At 34.0% G+C, this 19,408-nt stretch overlaps 2 protein-coding genes across 2 annotated transcripts; both read right to left on the reverse strand.

Annotated features, from left to right (window-relative positions):
- Window positions 1-7,497: 7,497 nt before the first annotated feature.
- LOC116114223 (adenylate isopentenyltransferase-like) lies at window positions 7,498-8,333 on the reverse strand. Its single transcript, XM_031400376.1, has one exon. It carries the CDS (start codon window positions 8,206-8,208, stop codon window positions 7,498-7,500), a length of 711 nt encoding a protein of 236 aa, XP_031256236.1. The 5' UTR covers window positions 8,209-8,333.
- An 8,219-nt stretch (window positions 8,334-16,552) lies between these two features.
- Window positions 16,553-18,387, reverse strand: LOC116114247 (pentatricopeptide repeat-containing protein At1g08070, chloroplastic-like). Its single transcript, XM_031400405.1, has one exon. The coding sequence runs from the start codon at window positions 18,224-18,226 to the stop codon at window positions 16,610-16,612; it is 1,617 nt and encodes a 538-aa protein (XP_031256265.1). The 5' UTR covers window positions 18,227-18,387; the 3' UTR covers window positions 16,553-16,609.
- Window positions 18,388-19,408: the final 1,021 nt, after the last annotated feature.

Consider the following 19,408-nt stretch of genomic DNA (forward strand, 5'->3'; position numbering starts at 1 on the left):
AGGGAGGTAATTGTGTATTTTTAAAATTAATGGGGGGAAATAGTAATACGGGGGTGTAATTTTATAAGTCCGACTTTTTAATAGTGCATGCATCAACACATGCTGTTGATCCGACTAGTATCTTTCTGTACTTGTTGAAAACATGGAATTGTCTCTGACCCTTAGATTCCGGCCACCAGAGCTCACTTTCTTCAACCGTAACCAACGTTATCTCTTCACCAGTCCATTAAAACGTCAACTACCCACCGTGGCTCCACTCAAGTACAACCTGAAACGCACAGTTTTCGTCATCACAGCCAAGATTAATACTGAAAAGGCAGTTCACATTGAAGGCGTCAGTGAAGAGTTGAATTTAATTGCTTCTCAGAATCTTGATTTTGCTCCTGTTCGTAGAAGGGTTCGATCTGCTTTCACTGAAGTTCAACAAAATCTTGATACATAAAAAGAAAGAAGAAAACATATGGTTATTTGGTTTACCCAATTAATATGTTGCATGCGTCCAATAGAATCAAAATTATTTCAATATTGTCTCACTCTTTATTTATAATGAGTAATTATCTTATAATTATATCGTTCATATAAAGAAAAGTTGTGCTCGTTAATGTTGAATTGGTCAACTTAACTCTAATAGATTTGACATTAGCTCCGTCTTTGATTTTGAAAGCAGAAGGATCTCTTTAAAACCCTAATCCTAATATCAGTCTGCATCAATTTATAATTTAATGCAGGATAATAAATGATTTGATATATGGATTTTCAAAATTATACATAGCACATGATTTCGGTGTGAATTTTCTAAAGCTATACAATGGGAAAGGCCAATTAATAGATTTCATTTCATGGGGAAAGTCATTCTTGTCAATAATCTTGTGAGGAAGAGATGATGATCAATTAAAAGATAAGCCAACAGACGACTACTGCACATATTCATGAAACAAAATTATAAGTACGAAGTGGATCGCTCTACCATGAAAATGAAGTGAAAAGCTATTTGGAAGGTGAGATTTCAGCATCATCACCAAGTCTTCACCACCGACCGCGGCAGCATTAAATGTGTCGTTTCAACTGATTAACATTTTTTATCCATCTATCTATGAGTAACTCTCCAACGTTCATTTCTGCATGTTCACTGTCATGAAAGCTAGCTTCCATACTGTATACCTTGATGTGAAATAAAGGCAGGTTTATCCCCAGGCCGAAAGGGTATAGTAAATTCATATATCACGTCACAATACATGATATTTTATTCATCAACACATCGTATTATAAAAAGCAGTGGCGTGATCAAGAATTTTTTCGTACAATATTTCTGCATGTTCACTGCATGAAAGCTAGCTTCCAAACGTATACCTTGATGTGAAAGAAAGGCAGGTTGATCCCCAGGCTGCAAAGGGTTATATACATTCATGTATCACGTCACAGTACATGATATTTTATGCATCATTCAACACACATCGATTTAACAAAAGCAGTGGCGGTGATCAAGAGTTTTGTTCGTACAATATTTGTTGAAAGATTCAATTCAACCGTCGGTGTGTCCTCTTGAGTAATATATTAAATTCATAAAGCCATGAGTGTCAAATGAAAGGTGTAGTGGAAGATTGGCTCGGCAAGGCTAATTTGGTACAATTTTAGTCGGACAATAGGAAGGAACGATGTGAAGTTCTAACAAATTATATATAATACTCTGTAAGCACAAGAGTCCAATAAAATTAGCATTTTATCAGTCAAATTACTTGGCTAGCCATTTGGATATAATTGGGGGTTGAAGTTGAATATATTCAACACTAAAATGATAAGAGATCGATCTCTTTTTGAAAATAGAACAACCACAAAATATGGTTGTTTAATCAACATATAAGGGTTTGATTTGATATTGGATGTGATGGATTGAGATTGCATAGAATCTTGTAATGTACTCAGGCCAACAAAAAGAATTAAATTATGTATAATATATTATGTTCAGACTAGGGTGAGTTTGTTTAAATATTTATTGTATTCTAAATTTTATGCATATTATTTTTTATTTTTAAAATATTATTTAAAATTATTCTACTATTTTAATTTCAAATCTATCGGTAATAATTATCAAACTTTATCTAATAATAATATTTTAAAAATATTACTCCAAATAACTAAAAACGCATTTATTTTCCTATTATATTCGTATTCCATATCAAAATATATATTATTTACTATTTTTAAATTATATTTTAAATTATTCAATTTTTAATTTTTAATTTATATCATAATAACTACACTTCTTTACCTATAATAATATTTCAAAAATACTTCCTAAATATCTAAATAAACGACCCACATACTGTATTCTCTAAACATATATTTTCGAGTTATACTTAAATAAGAATGGCAGTATGGGGGGTACGTCATAATTTTCATAGAGATTTTTCTCAACAACTTTATTCTCTCCATTTGCTGTTACTCTGCAGTCGGATTAATAATTAAATCATTCTATGGATCATCAAATGTCACCCCAATGTAGGCAATCGCATCAAATATCTTGAAACTGATTAATTAGCTAAAGCATATCACAAGGCCTCATCAAACGAATATATCGATGCTTTTTACTTGGAATTGGATGATGATAGATATAATTATATATAAACAGTGTCAAGTTTAGTTTTTCCGCATGAATATTAAGAAGAGAGAGCGGAAAATCTTGCAGAAAATGACATTAGCCAATGAGACACAAAAGGAAAACTGTAAGCATGTAATGTGGGGTGGTGGGAAATTAAGAAAGTTTGAACGAAACCTTAACTCATATTAGTCTTATCCTTTGAATAAAAGATTAGAATGTTATCTTTGATCAATGTTTGAAAGATTAATCATTCATGATGTGGGTCCTTTTCTGATTGGACAATTTAGGGTTTAAACTCTCAGGAATAATATCAATGGATCAATCTTTGCGCACGCCTGATAAACATGTACATATATTAGAGCAAGAGCCTCGAATTTGGATTGCATTTAAAAACAAAGTTTGACACTTAAAAGAGTCGTAAAGTTGCTTGAAGGAAGATAATGTTATGATGCTGCTGCTGCTGCTGATGATGATGATCAAATTATTAATTCTCTTTATGACTCGGATTTTAGACCCACATTTCTCATGCCGAAGCAGAAAAGATTGAAATTAATTAAATTTCTGTGCTTATGATGTATGGCTAGTACTTTCTTCTCCAACGGGGGCAGTGGATATTCTGAGAATCAATGGGTACTAGCATATGGTATGTAATACAAAATCATCATGAACCTAGGCAAAAACATCCTTATTCCTAAAGTGATTGTTATTGGTATCTGTGCAATATCACGACTGATCGATCTTTCTAAGTGTAAGACTTTAGATATAGAATTTTGGAAACTTAAGTATTGCTTTAGATTGAAATGATGCATGCATGGTTGTCAATTCAATTTTTATGAAGATTTGAAAGTAATGGGTTAACCTAACCTCTCAAATGTGTTCAAATTAACTTGATAATTCTGAATGAACGACACATTCGAATGAGCGGTTGATGAAAAACATAACTCAAACTTTTCTTATACTGAATTGTAATTAAATTCCAATTCAACTAGTTAGTTTATTAATTTTAAATATGGCTCAGTGGATGAGGAATTGCATATCATATATAATTTTTGCTCAAGAAATTAGGTGGTGTCGTTACTGTTGTGATGTTGCTTAGTGATTAATTTAATGATTAATTATAAATTGTGGATAATTATGCTTTATTATGTGTATAAATTGATCAATGATGTTGATGTAGGAATACATATATTTACCATCACCGTCAATTCCTTAGTTTGCCAATGAGTTTAGATAAAACGGGATGAATAATGTTATGTCATTCTATGGGATTAATATTGACGTGTAAATGATAAATTGAGTGATAAAGGATGCATTAATACCACATCTTTGAACAATAAATTTGAAGTCATTTGATATGTATAAACGTGACCATAATGATAATTTATCCACACAACGACATAAATTTTCTTTCTTACTAATTGATCAAATCTTCTCTATATTACTCATGACAACTCCATTCTTTCATTTGGTATAATTTTTACAGTAAATCCTCATTCTCTTTAAACGTGAACCAAATCCATTAATTACAGCCAAGTTTTTCTTCTAGATTGAAACGTGAACCAAATCCATTTTGGCCAACTAAATCGGCCGACAATTTTGCTAATTAAAAAGCTATTGAATCTTGATCAAGCTAATTTCGTTTCAAGTCTTATCAATAAATGAGCCAATAGCCAGTAAATAATGGTAGGAATCCGGAATCCGAACTCAAGATGGTGAAGTTTGGTCTCCCAAAACCAATGCCAAATTGAAGAAGTGGTAAGCTCAATCATCATTCATTTTTTACTTAAACCACGTTCAAAGTTGGTAGTTACAGTCGTTTTTAACATTATTAATGGTGCTCTATTCTATTATATATTAAGAACTCACCGTTTAATGGTTATTTATTACTAGAACTCTACCCTTTAATAAGTAACGTTGAATGATATACTTGGAAACTTGTATAAATCAATCGAAATACTTATAAAGAAATGAATTAAAGAGTTCATTATATGTGTAATTTATACAAGCTTTCAAATTATATAAAAAATGTTTTGTATTATAAATAGGGTTTAGAGTTTAAATTAGGGTTTTAGTTAAAATCGTTTTCAAACACATAGGCATCAAATAGATTTTCAAAAGTATACAATATTACTGTTAGTAACTCTAATCATCACGATTAGATGTTGTTTTAAACTTAATTAACTTTGTTGTGTAAAGTCTCACATCGGTAGGAGATAAGGGTCTTGATTGCTTATATAGCACAAAAATACCCTAACCACCTAGAGACACATTTTTAGGATAAAATGTACGAGCTCAAGGGCCCAAAGTGAACAATACCTTGGGAACACCTACCACGTGTCTGGATCTGCATACATCAACAGTTTAGTTGGCGCTACCATGTCTGAATCTAATATACATAACAATTGGCACATGCTACCATGTTTGGATCTAACATATATCAATAGTTGACACTAGAAGGAGGGCCAAGGCTACTCCCAAGCCCAAGTCTCACATCGGTTAGGAGATTGAGTTATATAGCACAAGGACACCCTAACCACTCAGAGTCACCTTTTCAAGACAAATTGTACAGGCCCAAGGCTCAAGTGGACAATACCTTGGGAACCTACACCATGTGTCAGATCCGCCATAAATCAACATAGTGTTACCATATATCTAGATCCGACATACATCAAGAGTTGGTGCTAGAAGGAGGGTCTAGGCCACTCCCAAGCCCAAGTCCATAACGGTTAGGAGATTGAGCATATATAGCTAAGGAGACCCTCACCACCCAAAGTTGCCTTTTCAGGACAAAACCATGAAGGCCTAAAGAGATAATACCTCTAAGAACCCACCTACTATATGTTTGAATTCGATATACATCAACAAGCTTAAATTAAATTCAACCGACATTCAAACTTAAGTTTAAAGTAAGAAGATGTATACGTATGTTGATACTGACTACCACTAAAGCTTAATTGGTGTGGTTGAGAATTGAGATCAAAGGTTGAATGACATGGTCAATCGAAAGAGACATACGGATGTTGAATGGAATTAAATAAAGATTAAGAGAATCATTTTAACAATAGACTTTGCTTCGATAACACCACTCCACTTGTCTTTACACAAACCTAAATTACTTAATATTATACAAACAAGTGAACCTAATACGTACAAAGTTAAAGCATGTAGTGTTAATTAGAGTAGGTTAATTGATTAATACATATATACTTGCAGACAAACAGGTTATTATTATGTTTCATATAAAGTGGGGGGAGCCCCCTCGAAGGAAGAAGCTAGGTCAAACAGAATGAGTTAATTATAATTAATGGGGGTTTATGAGTTTAGGTAGTTAACTAAGACTACTGACGTTATGATAATATCAATTAATTATATTTTTTTGAATCTAATTAATAATTAATTAATTACTAGATATTATGATGTTGTCTCTTGCAAAAACTATGAAAATACTAAGCAACTTGTGTATGCACATGCTTTTTCTGGTTGCATGCGTGTTCCAACAAAGAGAGACAAATCTATTAGGTCATGTGAAAACCATTACAAGTTATTTAAGTTTTTTGGAGAGTCCAAATCATTAGCTAACAACTCACTACATTGGGTTAATGGTCATCCACCCATAAAAGGTTCATTGGTTTAAAGCGTACTAACTTTTCGTAAAAAATTATGTATCTTCTTATCAGGAAAAGTTTTGATATTTGCAGGATGGTTGTTGATAATCTCACAAAAGGTTTTTTTTTTTTTTTTTTATAATACTAGGGATATTCAATAGTTTCAAGATTTATCGATCTCTTTCGGAGAGTAAATAACCGTTCTATTTGTTTACTTTAATCAAACACTACAGAGAAAAAAAGAGTGAGATAACACTTTTTGAGTATATAAGAACACTCTTAGACACTCCATATAGCTCTCCTAATTCCATTGCATGTCTTGGGGCTTTAATTATTTGGATCTTGGAACCTTTGGGCTAGCCCATAATGTAGCAAAACTAAATTTGGGCTTGCCCATAAGCCCAGAAGGAAATTTGTGATAAGCAGACCCTCCATTTCCAATGTCATAGTTAGTGTTGTCTGATGATCAAGTGATCAGAGTAACATGGTGAATGTTATGATCATACATTAAAAGCACCACATAGATAAAAGAGGCTTAGAGCTGAAGGAACAAGAAAAGAACGGATCTTATTCAGATAAAATTTCGGCTACAATATGAATTGGATGCTAATAATGTTACTTAAAGTGTGATATTGCCTCTTTTATGTCAAGTTCTTTGACGAAGTAATTGAACATCTGGTACTATCCAGATGATTTTAGCAGTTTTGTCAACCCCTTCAAGGTTCTGATATTTCCTCGGTTTCAGGATGTCTCTCATCTAAGGAATAGAACTCAACCACAGCTTCATTAACCTCAATCGAGCTACACCCTGGTAATTTTTTGAACCCGGTATCTCTCATTGCCACTTTCACTCGTGCAACATTTTCCATCTCCCCAGGTCCATATATGTTTGAAAGCACGACGAAGTTTGCAGGATTCTTCGGTTCGAGTTCTGTGAGTCGTTCGAGCGCCAATTCAGCTAATTCAACGTTTTATAGAACTTACATGAACCAAGTAAATTGCCCAAATAACAGCATCTGCTTCTATAGGCATCTTCCTTATAAAATCAACAGCCTCTGCTAAACGACCAGCTCGTGTCAGAGATCAACCATGCAACCATAATGCTCAATTTGGCACAATTGAATAATCATCAACCATAGAATTGAAATATGATAAGCCATCTTAACAAGCCATATGTGTACAAGCACACAAAAATCCGATGAAAGTGATTCCATCAGGTGCTTCTGCAGCATTCTTCATTTGAAAAACAATTTAGGGCTTCCGCTCCCCGTCCATGCATTGCTAAACCACCAATTATGGTGTAACTTCCTCCGCTGGGTACTCCCTGAAATACCTCTCGAACTCGGGTAATCCGATGGCCTTCCTTAACCCGCTCCGACTCACTGAGTTAACGCAGTATTTCAACTCTTCTGACTCACGAAAATACTCTTCTAACTCCTCGAACATCCCCGTCTCAAACATTTCGTCTACTCTCTTGTCCAGATATTCATACAAAACAGGTAATGATGAGTCAACCCAGAGAAAACAACAGTTATATCTCAAGCTTGAACTCACTGAGTTGAAGGCATCCAAAGCATCGAACCTTGGGTTGTATTCTTGGACAAGTAATGAATAAATGAAGGAGTTAGAGCCGCCGACGATAAAGGGTGTTCTTTTACGGGAGACAATATCGGAGATGGTTAAGTGAGCGAGGTGGCGGAACTCGAGGGGAGTCAACTCGCCGTCCTGCGAGTCGAACTCGCCTAGAAAGTGGTGGGGAATGTTCTGACGTTCATGCAGAGAAATCTTGTTGGTGGTGATATCAAGACCCTTGTAGACTTGCATTTTATCGGAGTTAATGATTTCAGAAGGGAAATACCTGGTGGCAAGATCAACAGAAAGGCGGGATTTTCCTGTGCCGGTGGCGCCCATGATGACGACGATCTTGTCTTTTTTACGGTAGTGACGGTGGGGCTGGAAAGTGGGAGGAGTGGTGATGGGATTGGTAGTGGTAGAGGCAGCCATGAGAGTTAACGTAGATGGTCTTCTGTGAGTTGAACGCCGTCGTTTAAGGAGGAATGAAAGTGAAAGAAAAGAGTAATGTAATTGGTGATGGGTAGTAGTAGTAGTTGGTGGAGATGGTGAAAATGCAAGTCTCATAGCATAAAAAATGTTTTTAAAAAACAAAAATAATGACAGGCTGGCTGCTAATGTAACTATTGCTGTTTCTAGAGAGAAATAGAAGGAAGGAAGAAATGATTTGCCATCGGTGTGTTGTGAGAAATTGTTTTTGGGAAGCAAATGAAACGTTTCCAATTGTTGTTGCTGTTTTGGTGAGAAATAGTACAAGGGGTTTGAGGTGGCGATGTTTCGGGGAGTGAATATAGTACTGCTGCTGTTGCGACAGAGAGGCTGCACTCACCAAGAGAGAGAATTTACAAAGAGGAAATGGAAAAGGGATGAAGGAGAGAATGAATGAAGAAGTTTTCAAAATGGATTTGTGAGAATGAAATGAAATTATATATTATGGTATGGGATGTGTTATTATTTAATAGTGATAAAATAATAAATAACTTGGAGTTAATATTACTTATAGAAAAAAGAAATCGGATTTTTTTTTTTTTTTTTTTTGGTTTTCAAAAGATAAGACTGATTAAACCCACTACCAAAGTCAGACATATATACACTTCCCATCACATAGAATAAAACCATTGGCTTCCTGGGAATTACATAATTTGGGTTTGTCAATGAATCCCCAGTTCTCTGAGCTCTCTCTTTCCGAACCTCCGTAATATCTATGTCACATATTTGAACCAATATATACAGCAATAAAGAACCACAACAGTCACAATTAAAATTAAAATATTTATGAGTGAGATGCAAACAGAAAACATTATGAAACATTGGAGAGTTTCTTGTTCATGGTAATGTTGCTATAATGCAATAATGCCCTCATATCCACCCTGAACCTCCGGCTCCTCCTCTGGGCTGGTCGGGTCCACCCAAACTTAGCCACAGTTATAGACCAGACTCCCACCACCCAAACTTTACGAACTTTATACATAAATTCTTGAGAACGTGTGGTTTTCCATTTTCTTGGGGGACAAGCATGTATGTCTATGTATTGTTTAGGCAACCTCAGAAATAGTAAGCATTGTTAGTGGTTGTGTTTTCTTAGGGAAGGAAAACAAGGATCTGGTCGGTTTATCAGTGTCTTTGGTCGACTTCTCTTTTAAACTGGTTAGAAGAAGCAATCGACATTCCACATGAGAAGAAATTGAGTACCATGTGAGAAAATGATCACTCATCCTGAACTTTCTCGAACAATTTAATTACAAAATAAGAATATTCTCAATTTTTGTTGAATGATTATCCTTAATTAATGCTATTTACACACCATTCTATATTAACTTGTATGAATTAATCAGGGTATTTCATTTTGCCGATGCTTTTTTTTTTTTTTAATATGTCTCTGTTGAATGATAATACCCTCAATTTATATAAATATTTTATTGTAATCTAGGCTGTGGTATAGATCGTCAAATACAACCTGGAACTATGATCTGTAATCGCTTATTTAGCAGTAAATGTGGGTACAATGTCAACCTGTATGACTCGAAGAAGATTTTGAGCTGTTTTGTGAGATATTCACATTAAAAATTAATAAATATTAACTAAGAAACTAGTTTGTGAATTACTACATGAGATACTAATGATCTAGACTTTTTTGTGATCTTGAACGAAATAGAGAGTAACGAAAAACAAAATAAACACAAAACACGCAAACACAAACAATAAAAAGAAAGAAGAAAACATATGGTTATTCTGGTTTACCCAATTAATATGTTGCATGCGTCCAATAGAATCAAATATTATTTCAATATTGTCTCACTCTTCTTATTTATAATGAAGTAATTTATCTTATAATTATTATCGTTCATTATAAAAGAAAAGTTTGTGGCTCGTTAATGTTGAATTGGTCAACTTAACTCTAATAGATTTGACATTAGCTCCGTCTTTGATTTTGAAAGCAGAAGGATCCTCTTTAAAACCCTAATCCTAATATCTAAGTCTGCATCAATTTATAATTTAATGCAGGATAATAAATGATTTGATATATGGATTTTCAAAAATTATACAATAGCACATGATTTCGGATGTGAATTTTCTAAAGCTATACAATGGGAAAGGCCAATTAATTAGATTCTCATTCATGGGGAAAGTCATTCTTGTCAATTAATCTTGTGAGGAAGAGATGAATCAATTAAAAGATAAGCCAACAAGACGACTACTGCATTCATATTCATGAAACAAAATTATAAGTACGAAGTGGATCGCTCTACCATGAAAATGAAGTGAAAAGCTATTTGGAAGGTGAGATTTCAGCATCATCACCAAAGTCTTCACCACCGACCGCGGCAGCATTAAACGTGTCGTTTCAACTGATTAAACATTTTTTATCCATCTATCTATGAGTAACTCTCCAACGTTCATTTCTGCATGTTCACTGTCATGAAAGCTAGCTTCCATACTGTATACCTTGATGTGAAATAAAGGCAGGTTTATCCCCAGGCCGCAAAGGGTTATAGTAAATTCATATATCACGTCACACTACATGATATTTTATTCATCAACACACATCGTATTATAAAAACGCCTTGGGCGTGATCAAGAATTTTTTTCGTACAATATTTTTCTGCATGTTCACTGCATGAAAGCTAGCTTCCAAACTGTATACCTTGATGTGAAAGAAAGGCAGGTTGATCCCCAGGCTGCAAAGGGTTATAGTACATTCATGTATCACGTCACAGTACATGATATTTTATGCATCATTCAACACACATCGTATTATACAAAAGCAGTGGCGTGATCAAGAGTTTTGTTCGTACAATATTTGTTTGAAAGCATTCAATTCAACCGTCGGTGTGTCCTCTTGAGTAATATATTAAATTCATAAAGCCATGAGTGTCAAATGAAAGGTGTAGTTGGAAGATTGGCTCGGCAAGGCTTAATTTGGTACAATTTTAGTCGGACAATAGGAAGAAACGATGTGAAGTTCTAACAAATTTATATTATAATACTCTGTAAAGCACTAAGAGTCCAATAAAATTAGCATTTTATCAGTCAAATTACTTGGCTAGCCATTTGGATTATAATTGGTGGGGTTGAAAGTTGAATATATTCAACACTAAAATGATAAGAGATCGATCTTCTTTTTGAAAATAGAACAACCACAAATATATGGTTGTTTAATCAACATTATTAAGGGTTTGATTTGATATTGGATGTGATGGATTGAGATTGCATAGAATCTTGTAATCGTACTCAGGCCAACAAAAAGAATTAAATTATTGTAATAATTATATTATGTTCAGACTAGGGTGAGTTTGTTTAAATATTTTATTTGTATTCTAAATTTTATGCATATTTATTTTTTTATTTTTAAAATATTATTTAAAATTATTCTACTATTTTAATTTTCAAATCATATTCGGTAATAATTATCAAACTTTATCTAATAATAATATTTTAAAAATATTACTCCAAATAACTAAAATACGCATTTATTTTCCTATTATATTCGTATTCCATATCAAAATATATATTTATTTATCTATTTTTAAAATTATATTTTAAATTATTCAACTATTTTTAATTTTTAAATTTTATCTCATAATAACTACACTTCTTTACCTAATAATAATATTTCAAAAATACTTTCCTAAATATCTAAATAAACGCACCCACATACTGTATTCTCTAAACATATATTTTCGAGTTTATACTTAAATAAGAATGGCAGTATGGGGGGTACGTCAATAATTTTCATAGAGATTTCTTCTCAACAACTTTTATTCTCTCCATTTGCTGTTACTCTGCAGTCGGATTAATAATTAAATCATTCTATGGATCATCAAATGTCACCTCAATTGTTAGTCAATCGCATCAAATATCTTGATAACTGATTAATTAGCTAAAGCATATCACAAGGCCTCATCAAACGAATATATCGATGCTTTTTTTACTTGGAATTGGATGATAGATATAATTTATATATAAACAGTGTCAAGTTTAGTTTTTCCGCATGAAATATTAAGAAGAGAGCTGGAAAATCTTGCAGAAAATGACATTAGCCAATGAGACACAAAAGGAAAACTGTAAGCATGTAATGTGGGGTGGTGGGAAATTAAGAAAAGTTTGAACAGAAACCTTAACTCATATTAGTCTTATCCTTTGAATAAATGATTAGAATGTTATCTTTGAATCAATGTTTGAAAGAATTAATCATTCATGATGTGGGTCCTTTTCTGATTGGACAATTTAGGGTTTAAACTCTCAGGAATAATATCAATGGATCAATCTTTGCGCACGCCTGATAAAACATGTACATATTTATTAGAGCAAGAGCCTCGAATTTGGATTGCATTTAAAAACAAAAGTTTGACACTTAAAAAGAGTCGTAAAGTTGCTTGAAGGAAGATAATGTTATGATGCTGCTGCTGCTGCTGATGATGATGATCAAATTATTAATTTCCTCTTTATGACTCGGATTTTAGACCCACATTTCTCATGCCGAAGCAGAAAAGATTGAAATTAATTAAATTTCTGTGCTTATGATGTATGGCTAGTACTTTCTTTCTCCAACAGGGGGCCAGTGGATATCTCTTGAGAATCAATGGGTACTAGCATATGGTATGTAATACAAAATCATTCATGAACCTAGGCAAAAAACATCCTTATATTCCTAAAGTGATTGTCGTATTGGTATCTGTGCAATATCACGACTGATCGATCTTTCTAAGTGTAAGACTTTAGATATAGAATTTTGGAAACTTAAGTATATGCTTTAGATTGAAATGATGCATGCATGGTTTAGTCAATTCAATTTTTATGAAGATTTGAAAGTAATGGGTTAACCTAACCTCTCAAATGTGTTCAAATTAACTTGATAATTCTGAATGAAACGACACATTCGAATGAGCGGTTGATGAAAAACATAACATCAAATACTTTTCTTATACTGAATTGTAAATTAAATTCCAATTCAACTAGCTTAGTTTATTAATTTTAAATATGGCTCAGTGGATGAGGAATTGCATATCATATTATTAATTTTTGCTCAAAGAAATTAGGTGGTGTCGTTACTTGTTGATGATGTTGCTTAGTGATTAATTTAATGATTAATTATAAATTGTGGATAATTATGCTTTATTATGTGTATAAATTGATCTAATGATGTTGATGTAGGAATACATATATTTACCCATCACCGTCAATTCCTTAGTTTGCCAATGAAGTTTAGATAAATCGGGATGAATAATGTTATGTCATTCTATGGGATTAATATTGACGTGTAAATGATAAATTGATGTGATAAAGGATGCATTAATACCACATCTTTTGAACAATAAATTTGAAGTCTTATTTGATATGTATAACGTGACCTAATAATGATAAATTTATCCACACAAACGACATAAATTTTCTTTCTTACCTAATTGATCAAATCTTCTCTTATATTACTCATGACAACTCCATTCTTTCATTTGGTATAATTTTTACAGTAAAAGTTCCTCATTCTCTTTGAAACGTGAACCAAATCCATTAATTACAGCCAAGTTTTTCTTCTAGATTGAAACGTGAACCAAATCCATTTTGGCCAACTAAATCGGCCGACAATTTTGCTAATTATAAAAGCTATTGACTCTTGATCAAGCTAATTTTCGTTTCAAGTCTTCATCAATATAATGAGCCAATAGCCAGTAAATTAATGGTAGGAATCTCGGAATCCGAACTCAAGATGGTGAAGTTTGGTCTCCCAATAACCAATGCCAAATTGAAGAAGTGGTAAGCTCAATCATCATTCATTCTTTTTACTTAAACCACGTTCAAAGTTGGTAGTTACAAGTCGTTTTTAACATTATTAATGGTGCTCTATTCTATTATATATTAAGAACTCACCGTTTAATGGTTATTTATTACTAGAACTCTACCCTTTAATAAGTAACGTTGAATGATATACTTGGAAACTTGTATAAATCAATCGAAATACTTTATAAGAAATGAATTAAAGAGTTCATTATATGTGTAATTTATACAAGCTTTCAAATTATATAAAAAAATGTTTTGTATTATAAATAGGGTTTAGAGTTTAAAATTTAGGGTTTTAGTTAAAATCGTTTTCAAACACATAGGCATCAAATAGATTTTCAAAAGTATACAATATTATCCTGTTTAGTAACTCTTAATCAATCACGATTCAGATGTTGTTTTAAACTTAATTAACTTTGTTAGTGCTAAAGTCTCACATCGGTTAGGAGATAAGGGTCTTGATTGCTTATATAGCACAAAAATACCCTAACCACCTAGAGACACATTTTTAGGATAAAACTGTACGAGCTCAAGGGCCCAAAGTGAACAATACCTTGGGAACCTACCTACCACGTGTCTGGATCTAGCATACATCAACAGTTTAGTTGGCGCTACCATGTGTCTGAATCTAATATACATCAACAATTGGCACATGCTACCATTGTTTGGATCTAACATATATCAATAGTTGACACTAGAAGGAGGGCCAAGGCTACTCCCAAGCCCAAGTCTCACATCGGTTAGGAGATTGAGCTTATATAGCACAAGGACACCCTAACCACTCAGAGTCACCTTTTCAAGACAAAATTGTACAGGCCCCAAGGCTCAAAGTGGACAATACCTTGGGAACCTACCTACCATGTGTCTAGATCCGCCATACATCAACAATTAGTGTTACCATATATCTAGATCCGACATACATCAAGAGTTGGTGCTAGAAGGAGGGTCTAGGCCACTCCCAAGCCCAAGTCCCATAACGGTTAGGAGATTGAGCATATATAGCTCAAGGAGACCCTCACCACCCAAAGTTGCCTTTTCAGGACAAAACCATGAAGGCCTAAAGTAGATAATACCTCTAAGAACCCACCTACTATATGTTTGAATTCGATATACATCAACAAGCTTAAATTAAATTCAACCGACATTCAAACTTAAGTTTAAAGTAAGAAGATGTATACGTATGTTGATACTGACTACCACTAAAGCTTAATTGGTGTGGTTGAGAATTGAGATCAAAGGTTGAATGACATGGTCAATCGAAAGAGACATACGGATGTTGAATGGAATTAAATAAAGATTAAGAGTAATCATTTTAACTAATAGACTTTGCTTCGATAACACCACTCCACTTGTCTTATCACAAACCTAAATTACTTAATATTATACAAACAAGTGAACCTAATACGTACAAAGTTAAAGCATGTAGTGTTAATTAGAGTAGGTTAATTGATTAATACATGTATACTTGCAGACAAAACAGGTTTATTATTATGTTTCATATAAAGTGGGGGGAGCCCCCTCGAAGGAAGAAGCTAGGTCAAACAGAATGAGTTAATTAATTAATGGGGGTTTATGAGTTTAGGTAGTTAACTAAGAGTACATGACGTTATGATAATATCAATTTAATTATATTTTTTTGAATCTAATTAATTAATTAATTAATTACTAGAATATTATGATGTTGTCTCTTGCAAAAACTATTTAAAAATACTAAGCAACTTGTGTATGCACATGCTTTTTCTGGTTGCATGCGTGTTCCAACACAAGAGAGACAAATCTATTAGGTCATGTGAAAACCATTACAAGTTATTTAAGTTTTTTGGAGAGTCCAAATCATTAAGCTAACAACTCACTACATTTTAGGGTTAATGGTCATCCACCCATAAAAGGTTCATTGGTTTAAAGCGTACTAACTATTTCGTGAAAACTATTATGTATTTTCTTATCAGGAAGAGTTTTGATACTTTTACAGGATGATTGTTGATAATCTCAAAAAGGATTTTTTTTTTTTTTTTTTTATAATACTAGGAGATATTCAATAGTTATCAAGATTTATCGATCTCTTTCGGATGAGTAAAATTAACCGTTCTATTTTGTTTACTTTAATCAAACACTATAGAGAAAAAAGAAAGTGAGATAACACTTTTTGAGTATATAAGAATACTCTTTGAGACACTCCTAATATAGCTCTCCATAATTCCATTGCATGTTCTTTGGGGCTTTAATTATTTGGATTCCTTGGGAACCTTTGGGCTAGCCCATAATGTAGCAAAACCTAAATTTGGGCTTGGCCCATAAGCCCAGAAGGCAAATTTGTGATTAAGCAGCACCTCCATTTGCAATGTCATAGTTAGTGTTGTCTGATGATCAACAGATCAGAGTTAACATGGTCAATGTGATGATCATATACATTCAAAAGCACCACATAGATAAATGAGGGCTCAGAGCTGAAGGAACAAGAAAAGAACGGATCTTATTCAGATAAAATTTCGGCTACAAATATGAATTGGATGCTAATAATGTTACTTTAAAGTGTGATATTGCCTCTTTTATGTCAAGTTCTTTGACGAAGTAATTGAACATCTGGTACATATCCAGATGATTTTAGCAGTTTTGTCAACCCCTTCAAGGTTCTGTATATTTCCTCGGTTTCAGGATGTCTCTCATCTAAGGAATAGAACTCGACCACAGCTTCATTAACCTCAATCGAGCTACACCCCGGTAATTTTTTGAACCCGGTATCTCTCATTGCCACTTTCACTCGTGCAACATCTTTCCATCTCCCCAGGTCCCCATATATGTTTGAAAGCACGACGAAGTTTGCAGGATTCTTCGGTTCGAGTTCTGTGAGTCGTTCGAGCGCCAGTTCAGCTAATTCAACGTTTTTATGAACTCTACATGAACCAAGTAAATTAGCCCAAATAACAGCATCTGCTTCTATAGGCATCTTCCTTATAAAATCAACAGCCTCTGCTAAACGACCTGCTCGTGTCAGCAGATCAACCATGCAACCATAATGCTCAATTTGAGGCACAATTGAATAATCATCAACCATAGAATTGAAATATGATAAGCCATCTTCAACCAAGCCCATATGTGTACAAGTACACAAAATACCGATGAAAGTGATTCCATCAGGTGCTTCTGCAGCATTCTTCATTTGAGAAAACAAATTTAAGGCTTCGACTCCCCGTCCATGCATTGCTAAACCACCAATTATGGTGTTCCAACTGATCAAATCCTTTTTATCCATGCCCTTAAAGACATCAACTGCATTTTCTATAACTCCACATTTTGCATACATGTCAACCAAAGCATTCCCAACATATAAATTTCCCTTATACCCATTACTCTCTGCATACAGATGCACCCACTTGCCCAAATCAAGAGCTCCTAATCTTGCACACGCAGACAACACAGTCACAAGTGTAGCATCATTAGGTAACACGTTGCGCTCATTCAACATCCTTTTGAAAGCATCTAAAACTTCAAAGAAACATCCATTACGCGCATACCCTCCAATCAGTGCATTCCAAGAAAACACATTCTTTTCAGGCATCTCTTCAAACAACCTGTTGCATTCCTCAACATTCCCGTTAATGGCATAACCACTAAGCACCGTGTTCCAAGACATGACATCCTTTTTCGGCATATGATCAAACAGCTTTCTTGCCTCCAACATATCCCCCAACTCAATATACCCTGAAACCATAGTGTTCCACAAAATAACATCCCTCTCGGGCGCCAAATCAAAAAGGCACCTTGCAGAAGCAATATCACCGCAAGAAATGTACCCATTAATCATCGAAGTCCACACAACTACATTCCTCTCAACCATCTCGCCAAACACCTTATAAGCCGCTTTTATCACATTCCCACCAGAATATAACTCAATCAACGTAGTTCCCACATAATGATTTGCTCCAAAACCATTCTTGATAACAAAACAATGCACTTCTTCACCTTCTCTCAACGCACTACTCTTCATACAAGACTTCAAAACAACAGGAAACGTGAAGCAATTAGGCATAACATCCATCTTCTTCATTCGACTAAACAAAACTACAACTTCCCTATGAAGCTCATTCATTGCATACCCTCTAAACTTAGCATTCCATGACGCAATGTTTGCTTCAGGAATTTTATCAAACACCTTGCGCCCATATGTCATTTGCTTCAACTGAGCACATGCCGAGATGATTCTCGGAGTTATAAAGTGGTTGTGTTCTAACCCATGAGTGGTTATCTGGGTTTGGATTTGTTGGAGATGTTTTGAGGTCTTACATGACTGCAATAGCGAAATGAGCTTCTCTTCAACAAGCCTTTGAGGGGGTTTTGTGCAACAAGTTGCAGAAATTTTCGCTATTTTGAATCAATACATTAATTAATGTGACGATTTTATAAACGTAATTACACGAACACTTTCAGATCAGTACCTTAATGTAAGAGTCGCGATTGAACAGAGGGACATTATTTGGTCTTGTTCAATCTTGGAAGTGGCAATGTGTGCCAAGGATGTATGTTCTATGTATGCAATAAGCCTTACAAATACCTAGAAACAAATAATTACCTTTAGTCGGTTGACCAGTTCGTTCGGGACTCTTTTGATGTATTATTCAAGAGGTTTTGAGTTTGAATTCTCATAATTATTAATAAAAGGTAACTATTAAAAGTTTACCTAACTGTTAACTTTATAATCTTGAAAAATAGTCGAACTGTGTGGAAGCGTATGGCTCAACTACCTTTCCTCGTGGCAATTTCAAAGGTTTATATTATAAAGCTATCTACTAAATAATCTTGCTTAATTACAATTAAAAGGGTATTATTAAATAAAAGCAACATTATTTAAGGATTTTATTCATAGATCTACTAAACCAACTTGCTTAATTACAATTAATTAATGAGGGAATCACTTAATTAACCCATCATCTTTTGATTTCTTTCAATTTTTTTATTATTTTATATTTGCCCACCAACCTTAACCTCAATTGCATACAACAACATAAAAGAATATGAAAGGGACACATGACCCAACAAAACTGAATTTAGTATCTACCACATTTGTTTTAGTATAACCCTCTTTTTCAGCTCATTTCCGAACAAAGAGGTAATCCACCACGTGGGCCATGTGCATTTTTCAAGGATAAATACATCTACACCTCCTTACTATTGAAAACCAACATTAAGATCCCATCACTTTAAAATCACACACTTCATTCCCCAGCCAACTTCGATGTGTAGAGTGGGATTTGGTTTGAGTGTAGGGAGGTAATTGTGTATTTTTAAAATTAATGGGGGGAAATAGTAATACGGGGGTGTAATTTTATAAGTCCGACTTTTTAATAGTGCATGC

The sequence above is a fragment of the Pistacia vera genome, unplaced genomic scaffold (genome assembly GCF_008641045.1).
Source record: "Pistacia vera cultivar Batoury unplaced genomic scaffold, PisVer_v2 Contig704, whole genome shotgun sequence".
NCBI classification, from domain to species: domain Eukaryota; kingdom Viridiplantae; phylum Streptophyta; class Magnoliopsida; order Sapindales; family Anacardiaceae; genus Pistacia; species Pistacia vera.

Excerpts from the sequence above, each read along its gene's own strand:
- LOC116114223 (XM_031400376.1), bottom strand. The coding sequence starts at position 8,208 with ATGGCTGCCTCTACCACTACCAATCCCATCACCACTCCTCCCACTTTC.
- LOC116114247 (XM_031400405.1), bottom strand. The coding sequence starts at position 18,226 with ATGACATATGGGCGCAAGGTGTTTGATAAAATTCCTGAAGCAAACATT.